The 11,063-nt window shown below is 41.0% G+C and overlaps 1 protein-coding gene across 1 annotated transcript; it reads left to right on the forward strand.

Annotated features, from left to right (window-relative positions):
• The first annotated feature begins 3,059 nt into the window (after positions 1–3,059).
• On the forward strand, positions 3,060–9,922 carry LOC117523527 (Hermansky-Pudlak syndrome 6 protein-like). The gene has a single exon (XM_034185081.1). The coding sequence runs from the start codon at positions 3,405–3,407 to the stop codon at positions 6,087–6,089; it is 2,685 nt and encodes an 894-aa protein (XP_034040972.1). The 5' UTR covers positions 3,060–3,404; the 3' UTR covers positions 6,090–9,922.
• Positions 9,923–11,063: the final 1,141 nt, after the last annotated feature.

Consider the following 11,063-nt stretch of genomic DNA (forward strand, 5'->3'; position numbering starts at 1 on the left):
ACAATCTAAATTTACTTTAAAGTGGCTAATTGTACATTAATTACAAATTCTGGCACCCCATCACTAAATGCTCACAACTCCACCTAGACCCACCGGAAGCCATTGTTGCTACGGGTGTCGCTAAGGAAGTTGCATCACACTAAGATGGTCTGTATTACAGTCTATGTGTAGATATTGTTGAAATTAAAAATGAAGATAAAACCAGCCTATGTGTAGAAGGTGTTAAGCTTTTTTCCTCCACTCAGCAGGGGGCGCTGTAGCCTGTGTTGTGCACACCAACACCTGAATAAGCATCTTTTTTTTTTTTTTACTTATCTTTATTAACTTGATCATTAAAAACATTCAGTGCAAGTTATCTTATACAATTGCAGGAGATAATTACAGATATAACAGGTAAATTATAATTAAATGATACACTGTGTTCATGTTATACATAGTTTCTCAAAATCTTCCATAAAACAGCTCACAGTAACACTGAAATTAATAGAACAGATATGATTTGAAAAATACATTAACATGAAGCAGAACATGAACAATGTGTAATTAATCAGAGAAAAGATGAGGAAAACAATTGCAGTCCTTAAAATCATTGACTTTTTAAAAATACTTTTAAGTTGACCCATTTAGCTGTCTTACTGGATGATAAAAAGGTTTGCTTAGTCATTAAACTGGTACCTCATTGACCACATGGCAGAACCGCCTTGTGCCCTGGATGGCAACCACCAAATCAGACAACTAGTCCATCCCTACTTCAACTAGGCATTTTTCCAATTTCTGAAGGCCTCAACACTGAGGCATCTATGTTCTGCATCACGTCCAGCGTGCACCACCTGGCCAAAATGTCCAAGATGATGTTCCCTCACAGTATAAGTGATACTCCTGTGAGTTTCCCAAAGTAAAGTATGTTTGACACAAAGTCATTCCAACAGTACCCAGGGTATTGCGTGAATGGGTTTGAGGAACACGGGTATGTTGTGTTCTCCAAAGATCTTCTGGACCTCACTACGACAGCAATCTTACACAATCAAAACGTTTAAAGAAACCCTTTAAAACCCAAGAATCCCGATGGATGAGCAGTGAAATGTCTCGAAGACCAACAAGTGAAGGCCAGGTGCTGCAGCTAGAACACTTTTAGATTCCTTTTGTTCGGATGACTGAGACCCTTCATCGACCTGATAGGATCGAGAATCAATGTCTGATTTAATCATGTTAACAGGATGCTTCTGGAGTTTGAATAAATTAATACAACCAGAGATCATCGCATCTGATATTATTGATTGATACGTCATACATTGCTATGCGTTTGTGGAGGCTGTGTTGCCAGGTCTCCACTGAGAAACAAGCATATATGTCATTGAAAACAAGCACAAACAAATCCTCAAATAAGCAACTTTTAAATTTGCAACGAATTTATCAGTATATTATGTTATTCTGTAGCTACAGTGTAGTTTGATTTTCTGTATCTGTTCTTAACATAGGTTGTAAACGCAGGTTCTTAATCACAGATGGGGCGCAGTTTCACCAAAAGTACCAAGAATATTGAGACAAAAAAAGAGGAAGAAAGAAAATTTATCCTAAATAATCAAATGGCTCAAAATCTAGTCAAGTCTTCTTTCCCAAGACAAAGAAGCCACATGTCTTTGAAATTTGGTTTATGTCATTTTGAGTTATTCTGTCAATACAATATTTCCTTGGTGGAGGAAATAATAATCAAAGGAAGAAAAAAAACTTCAGCTTGATTTAGAAGAAGATAAACAACAAAAACACAGGAATTGTACAATTGTATAAATAACTGTTAATCATATAACAGATGTTTTAAAATAAGAGCTCAAAACAGTTTTGGTATCAAACCCAGTTATGCATCCTATTCTTCAATTCCGGTTTCATTTAATTAAATTTTCCTTAATGCTTTTCCTTAATCTTCTGGCTCCTGGATTTAAAATATGTTCTGGATCAAAGTCAAATTAAAACCCCTTATTTTCTAGGACATAATCCATTTGCTCAGCAACTATCATCAACATCCTCTCACAACTTTTTGAGTTAAAAGTTGCTATGTATCAAACATTCTTCTGAATCTCAGTTCCAGAACTAAGAATTTTGGAGTCCTTACCTTTTTTTTACCAGTATCTGTAGCAATCCAGGAATTCGATGCTGCTATGCAGTAGTTTTTAATAGTTACTGACATAAGTTCTGCAGACCCACTCACTGGTCCTGGTCCATTCTGTGTGGACTGGAGTTTGGATGTTCCCCCCATATTTGCATGGGTTACCTCCAGGTGCTCCAGCTTCCTCCCCCACTTCCAAAGACAACTAGCTTAGGTGGACCCTTTAAACTGACCGTAGGTGTGGGTGAGGTTGTCTGTGGTCCTGTGATATTTTGGTAGCCTGGAAAAAAATTGGGTTTCAGAAAATGAATGAATTATCTGACTGATTTGATTAGGCAATAAAAGTAACAGGGATTACATTTCCCAAGCGGATTGGGAACACCTCAGGACCCCCTAGGAAGTGTTAGAGGACTGGCCGCGGTTAAGGAAGTGTGGGATGAGCTGCGTGGTTAGCTGCCACAGTGACCTGGACCCAGATAAGCGACAAAAATTGAATGATAAATTACTGAAAATGTACATAAACAAAAATTGCAGAGGATAACACAAGAAGAAGTGTTAAATAGCAAGAAGGCATAAAATAGATTGACTAGGAAGACCCTTCTTCTAAGAAGAAGTATGAAAAAAAGATGGTGAATAAAAGAAAAAAGATGTGTACCCTTGGAATTGTTGTCATATGTAGTACGTCATATGTGTCATATGTTTTGTTGTAGTACAACAAAATAATCTTGACACCAGTTTAAAATATACGTAGGTCCATCCACAACCCACTGGTTACATACAAGTTTTTCTGAATAGGTCTGCAACTGTCCAACTGGATGTATGTACATATCATGTATCTATGTACTCTAGAGTCTGGAATAAAGTCGTTATTATTATTATTATTATTATTACTGCAGATAATCCTTTTTTACTTTTATTTTTTTTTTGCTTTTGAAAAGTCCATAGCCGCTTATATTTATCAGACCTGGCAACACAGTCGGGTGGGCTGACTCTTTGCTGTTAGCTCCGCCTCTTATGTCAAACAGCTTCAATTTCCGGAAATGAATAATCCCGTGATGTTCAGGGGGAGTGTTAGCAGTATAACATCGGAATGACTAAACTGCGGGCTCCTTCCTCCTTTTGGATTTAACACTCACCTGCGGCTGTTGTAAAGTAACAGTTTCGCACCGCTTCACCTGCCGACATGGAGCTAATCAGGTCGCTGGAGGTGATAACGGGATGTTGTCAGCTAGCCTCTCCGGAGCTCCCGCACAAGCTAACAGGCTAGAGTCGATCAGAAGGCTGCATCGTGACGTCCGTTATGGCGCGATCGGTGCTGAAGAAAGTGTCCGATCTGGAGGATTACAGGGGCAGCGCGGATCTGTCTGACGTGCTGAAAGCAGCTGGGTCCGACGTGCGTCTGAGTCCTGACGCGCGTCACATCCATGTCATCCTCCGCCAGCCTCACGCCGGCCTGCTGACTTTCGACAAGCGTCAAAGACCTCCGATCGGACAGAACCAGAAGAAGCTGGACGTGTGTTCGCAGAAAAACGTGCCCGTAGTGGATGTTCTGTATCTGGGGCGCAGCGCGCTGCTTGCTGTGGTGTATGAGAGTGGAAAAGTGGAGTTTTGGGAGTTCCACGAGTGCAAAGCAGGCTGGAATCTGCTGCAAACTTCAGATTTGTGCAACAGCCCCCGAGCCAGAGTTGTGTCTGTGTGCACTTTGTCCAGTCTCATCGTCTGGTGTGAGGAGAGACCCCCATCTGAGAGCTCCCAGAGCCTCGGCGGCCCCCGGAGCGAGCTCAGGTACTGTGTCTGCAGGCGTGACTTCGAGCTGCAGGAGGCTGCTGTCACTTTGGGAGGAGTGAAAATCGCCCTCCACAATAACCCCCGATTGGCTGCAATCAGCTCTGGGGAATGTGTGTATCTGCTTCCTGTGGTGAAAGCAAAACCCCCATTGAGCATCTCCAAATTCTTCCTGTGTTGGTCCCCTCAGAATGACTCCTTCAGTGTCAGCGTCACCTGTAGAAGCACACCGCTAAAACAGGACTGTAAGGAATCTGATTTTAAGCGATTGATGACGGACTGTTTGGGGTATTTATCAGCGCTACAGCCGCCTGAGATCTACGGGTTCTCCCCAACCCCCGGTGGAGGTCTGGTGCTCCTGCTCAGCACTGGGTGGGTGAGTCTCCTGCACAGAGCTGGTACATTGCAACGGGTGTATAAACTGGCGGACCACTGTAAATTCAGCTCTCACGCAAGCTTGCGCGTTTACGAGGACACCCTAGCGCTGTCTACAGAGCGGAATCTGTCCCTGATAGACTTGCACTGTGGCAGGGAGTTGGAGACGATCGCACTGAAAGGAGAAATCTTACTGTATGTAAATGGCGAGGAGAGTCCAACACCTCATCTGCTTTCAGAGAGCGGGCTGTTTGCGATGGTGCGCAAAGAGCCTGATGCCCCGGAACCAAAATCTAAGATCAACCCTTTTTTAACCGAGAGTATGTGTCCCAGCACCCGGCTGGTGGAGGCCGTCTTTGAGGAGGCCTGTAAATACTACCAACAGAGGAGCGTGAGCAGCACTCGGCTCACTGTGGACATGCTGAAAATGGGGGGTAGGTTCCAGGCTCCCATTTCTTTAGCTGCCATCATGAGGCACTACCTCAGCCCGGGAACAAAGCAGAGAGCAGGAGACGGATTTGTGGCAGGGGAAGACAAGTTAATGCACTCTCTAGAGGCTGAGCTGAAGGCTCTGGTCTCTCTGGAGGAGGTGAAGGGGAGGTTAGTGAGGAGGACTGGCAAAGAAGTGGAGGCCGTGTGCGAGAGTCTAGTCGGACAAGAAGTGTCGCGGTTGCTTTCGTCCTCCGAGCTGGATAAAGAGGCGCTGCTGTACATCAACTCTCTTTTTACCACCTTCCCCTGTGAGGCGTGGAGGGCGGCGCAGGCAGCCCTCCTGCTGCACTACAACGGAGATGGCTCACTGTCCAGCAGGGCGCCTTCTGATGTTTGGAAAGCTGTCCTTAGTCCTGCTTCAGTCTCCAGCAGCCTCCCTTGCACCAGCGGCGAGCCACATTACAACAAAAGCCTCATAGATGGTTCTACCACCATCTCAAATGCCAAATCTGCAAGTTCCACTTCCCAAGCTCCCCTACCTGTGTTTGAGCTCCTCTGTTTATCTATTTTCCAATTCCAACCCAGCTGGTTGCCCAAATTCCTGGAGCTCTCCCAGGAGAAGCAGGGATCAGCCGGTCTGGGTCTCAGCCTGGCGACGTCCTCCTGGAGTTTTTCTGCTGGAAGAGGAGTGGAAGGAACTGAGAACAACATGCCGCTCTACAGACGAACCCTGTGCATCCTGTCCACGTTGGGACCGGACAAAGATCCGAATCGGGATTTAGAGGTGGAGCTGTTCCTGGTCAGCAGGCGACCTAATGCCATTCTCCAGGCAATGAGGATCCTCATGGGCAAGCAGCAGTGGCAGCGGGTCACCCAGGTGGCCCAGAGGTTCTGCAAGCAGAGTCCGCTGCTCAACAAGGAGATCTTCACCACGCTGCTCAGTGAGGTGGCCCAACACAGGGATTTGGACCCTTACTTGGACCTCCTCTGGGCGCTGTGCCCCGAGGATGTCACCGTCAACACTGTCCTCAACTTGGTGCTGAAAAACCTCCCCACTTCTGAGACATCTGCTTCATCTTCTGCTCCCTTTGATGACCCCCAGCACAACCAGCTTACCATCGGCCTGTTGAAGCCGCTGCTGAGGAAGATCCTTCAGAGGGAGATGAAGCCAAGCCAACGATACGCTGATATCCTCCAGTCCCCTCTGTACCCCCCTCCTGCACCCCCTCGCCAACCCACCAAGCAGCCCGGGACTGGCGTGGACCCCAGCACAGACGTGACTATAACTGATGGCGACGGCACAGCCATTATTGCGGAAGCAAACAAGCAACAGTCGCCCATACAATCAGCTGTCAAACAGAGCCAGGTGGCACTACATGCTAACCCAGTCTGATGCTCATGCACAAAGAAGTGCATGAACAAATGCTCCAAAAAAGAAAAAAAAATGCATTGTAACTGTGAAGCAGTGTGTGTTTGAGGTAACACCAATGTAACAGATTTGTTTTTAAAACTATCAATAATGTCAGTCTACTAGAGCCGATGAGATAACTACTGAATGTCGTCGTGTTGTAAATACTGCAGTTAAGTTTTAAATGTTAATGTATGTATACATATATACATATGCAAATATTATTTATCTTAAATGCACTCAGATCAGAATGTTGTTGCATTGGGTAATTGTAGCCTGTATCAAACTATAGTACTGATAATTTAGCAAAGCTACCTTGTGTTTCTGCAGTATGGTGTTAAATTGCGGTTCCTCTAATGCCTACTTGGAGGGGTTTATAAGAAGCACATAAGAGATGCTAATCGTAGCCCAATATCGCTGCTTTTCATGTGTCGTCTCCACTTGTTGACATCGAAGTGTGTTAGACTTTAATGCGGTGGACAATCAGTGCATGTTATCCAGATGAAGCAGCCTTTGTTTGTTTATCTGAACGTTTGCTTTTTTAAGCATGGGGGAGGGGGGGGGGGGGGGGTCAAACGGTCCAAAGTTCCATTTTCTGACTTCTGGTTTTGTGCAAAACAATGTAAACACGCAAACTGATTTTAGCAGCTCAGTCACACTGTATTTTAATCCTCTGTGGAATCCAAACCCACGCCGTCTCCACATCCAGCCCCTGTCCGTTTGTCTTCCCCCTGTTTTCACCTGTTTCGACCCCATCTGGTGCACTCCGCTTCTTATCGGTCAAACACAAGGGACGTTCCAGAGAGAATGCTCAGTAACATTGACTCTTTTGTGCTTTAAATTCAATTTCAGAGGTAATCCCTGGTGATGGGCGGGGCGCTTTATGTCCAACATGAACCCCGTCCCACATCATGTCTTCCTTCATGGACAGTTTTGACTGTGCAGCTGTTAGTCCTCTTTTTAATTTCTCCACACTGTGGAAACAAATTTTTGCACTTTTTATGCCATGCAGTCAGTATTTTCTATACCACCCTTTTGATCGCTCTTTATTTGAATTTATTTTGTATTCTGATTATAATCAGGTGTACTTATGTGCCTTCTTATGAATCTTAAAGGACTAGTTCACAGTTTTTCTTTAACAACCTCAGTGATATTAAAACATTTTGAGCAATCAAGCTTCTGAGTGCTGAACTAAAAAAGTACTGCAAAAAGAAATGTATCGGTGTCAATAAGACAACAGTAGAAGAGCTGTACACCCAGAACTTTTTTTTTTGAATTTTAAAATAGTGTCAAGTAGTTCATGCATTCATGTGTTTTATGATTACCATATTTTCCGGAGTATAAATCATGCTTTTTTTTTTTTTTCTTTTTTTTTTTTCTTTTTTTTTACTGGTTTGGGAGTCCCTGCAACTTATACTCCTGTGCAACTTATGTACTGTAATATCATATTTTTTGTTAATAACAACACCAGTAATGACTGTTGATATCAGATTTTACCAGGAATCAAAGCACTAAACAAAATAAACTCTAATAATAAAAGAATAAATGACAATAATAGTAAGTACAGTACAAGAGTGCACAAAATCCCAAATTGAGCTGATAATACAGAAAAAAAAGGTGCAACTTCAGGAAAATACAGTTCTTACAAAATATGTTGCTGGTGATATTTTAAATTAGTTTAGAGCCTATTTAATGTGCGCTACATTCTTTGCTAACATGTCCACAGAGCTAGCCATATTTTGTGAGGTGTTTGTTACGATGTGTCAACAATTTTTTTTAAAAAAGTAGTTTGCTAGAGTTTTTTGTTGCTGTTTTGTGTATACAGTGGCTGTGTAAGTAGATTATGTCCTAAAACCAAATATTTAAAGAATGGTTTCTTGTGACCGTAGCGCGCATACAGCACTCGGCTTGCTAACAGTGTTTTTAATATGACTAGGGATGTTTTTGTTTGTATTATGTGTTCTTTCTTTTTTTTTTCTTTCGTTTTTGCCTTTGTTGTATTTGTTTTGTTTTACAGCAGGCTTTTCTAATTTTAGTCCTTTTTTTTTTTTTTTTTTGCCAAGTTGGGGATCTCAGATTCTCTGAGTTCAGTTTCTTAAATGAGAATGCTTTCTGGTTTGTTTTACTACTTGCTTTTCTTTGCCTTTCTAGTACTTAACTGAATATCTTTGGGCTTTGAAACAAGACATTTGAAGGCATCACCTTGAGTGTTGGACAGTATCAATCAACGTTTTTCATGGTCTTCTGACATTACAGATCCTGCAACTAACCGATTGTTTAAAAAAAAAAACAAAACAAAAAAAAAAAATATATATATATATATATATATTAGTTGCAGCCCTAATTTGAAATGGACTTACACTTATTATTAAAGTGCACAGTGACAATCGGGCTAAAAAAAATGCTGTTGAATAATCAGAGTGCCTTTCACAGTGCTGCTCTTCATTTACAGGGGAGTGTCACATTTCTGCTGACATGCCTCGTGTTTACTAAATCCATTCATCTGGAGTACAGGTGGTAGATGAAAGATCTATTTTTCATGTTGTTTATTGTTTTTATTTTCTGTAGTCTTGATTTTTGTAGAAAACAGCTGATTCTGGCTTCATTTTTGCTGATACCTCCCAGAGTTTTGTTTGGGTTCTTCTGATTGCTGCTGTTGTGTAATTTCTGATGTTTGACACTTGAATGAACGTGGCTCTGTGTCTGTGCAGTGCTACGAGTTTCATCTGCTGTGAGCACCAGGTGTGTTTTAGTTAGCGGGAACTCCCTGATTTTCTCACACGGGTCACATTCCCCTTCTCATTAACTGATGTATTTCCTCCTTTGCCTCGTTGGTACTTTGCAGAAACTGTCCTTTTGCAGTATTGTTTAAAAAAATGTCCACAAGTATTTATGTCTTAATGCTATTAAATTTGATGTCAAAGTTAATTTTTATTGAATTTTGTGTGGTAATTTATCAGTGCAATCATCTTTTTGATGTTTCTTTCTGCTGGAGTAGCTGTGTTGATTACTTTCGAACCCTGTGACTGATGTTCTGAGCTGAATTGTGTTGTCTGCAGCGTCCCTTCGTGATGCATAGAGAGGACGATAGATCAATAATGAAATGTCATTCTATCATATGCAAAATCATCAGGCAGCAGTGGTTAACACTAAATGTGTGATTGGCACCTTCCTGTCAACTTCTTCCCATAAATTGCTGCAGTTCTGGTTTGTTCAGTTTGGCAGGAAGTTCTGGCTGCTCTTGTGCACAAGACCCACAGGTCTACACTAGAAGACTGTTCAATTCTAAGCACACCAAAAGGAATGTAGTCAGCTTTCTGCCTTTATTTATACTGATATTTGGTTTTTTTATTATTATTTTTTAGTTGAGTTTAAAATTAGAGAATAGTGGTGTTATACCCTAATAACTTGGTTATAATTGGGATTTTTGTACACTTTCCAGTGAACCCTATGTTCCTTCCACAGACAAATCCACTTGCAGCTGTAGGAAAATGTATGGAAGGAACAGAGTGTAAATGCACAGATGTATTTTTTTTTCCAGGTCTGTCATTTTTCTACCTAATAGAAAAAAACACCCATTAAACCCAAAATCTACAATTGGCAAAGTCGATAATAAGAAAAAAAGCCTAATATTTTGTATAATTGGCATTAGTTAATGCAGTAATGAGCAGATTGTCTTGTCGAAGGACACACGGGTACAACGATCGGGATTCGAACACAGGTCTAAACATGGGCGGACTTGTTCTTTATCCACTGAGCTACCTGCTCTGCAACAATTATGTTTAGTAGTCTTTTATTGACTGTGTTCATGTTAGTTAATGCAGTAATAAACACTAACAGTGAATTAAAAGTTAACTTCAGTAATCAATTATTAATGATATTCATGTTGACAAAGATATTGATTGATACATTTTTTTTAATAAAGATAATTAACACCATTGCTGAACAAAGTTGTGTTAACACTCGGCCAGCAATGGCGTGATTGATTGTTGATCCATCCATTTTCTCTACCCACTTACTCCAATTATGGGTCATAGGATGATTGTTACTGCAGTAATAAACATAACGTGACAGTGAATACACACAACTGTGTTTAGTAATCATTTATTGATGGCGTTCATTTTAACCAAGGTATTAATTTATATATGATGTCCGTGAAACTGTTGCAGTGTGATATGCATCTACCCTTTTTCAAGTTTTGTGAAAATCAACTGAGAAAATTCTGAAATTCTTTTATTAAAATAGAAAAATGTACAGCAGAGCCAGTGCACCAGTCAGTACAATTTTTTTAACATCTAGCAGAAATGTTCACATTTTATGTCACAAGTCAAACTCACAGTGTAAAGTACCTTGTAACAAAAACAACAAAGGTAGGAAAACGTTCTGTAAAAAGGTGTAAAAAAAAATCATAGGATCAATAATTTGGCAAAAATCAGCAAAGATAAAAACATATCTGGAAACAGTGTTGACAAATAGTTTTTAGGGCAGTGTTTTAAAGGAGCAGTTATATGGCAATAAATAAGTGGTCAATTATTTCTCACAAATTTTCCATTTAATGTGTAAGATTTACATTCACAGAGAAGCATACTGCTGATATACGTACAAACTTAAAATTGGCTGAATATCACATAATGTAAAAAAATTCACATTTTAAATTATGAAACCTTTCACATTATTATGGGTTATTTCCATATTGTTAAGGTGAACAACCATATGTTTATAAAGTGAAAATTTAGCATGTTAAACTGAAACATCATAAAGCGTTTCACATTACGAGATATTTCCTGATTATTAATACATAGAAACTTACCATATTATATGTCAGGGGTAGGCAACCTGTTCCAGAAAGAGCCATGAGGGTGCAGGTTTTCTTTGCAGCCACTGACTCCACCAGGTGATTTTACTGATTAATATCACTTTGAGCAGATGGAATCAGTTAATCAGTGAAATCACCTGGTG

This window comes from Thalassophryne amazonica, chromosome 13, assembly GCF_902500255.1.
Source record: "Thalassophryne amazonica chromosome 13, fThaAma1.1, whole genome shotgun sequence".
Taxonomy (NCBI): domain Eukaryota; kingdom Metazoa; phylum Chordata; class Actinopteri; order Batrachoidiformes; family Batrachoididae; genus Thalassophryne; species Thalassophryne amazonica.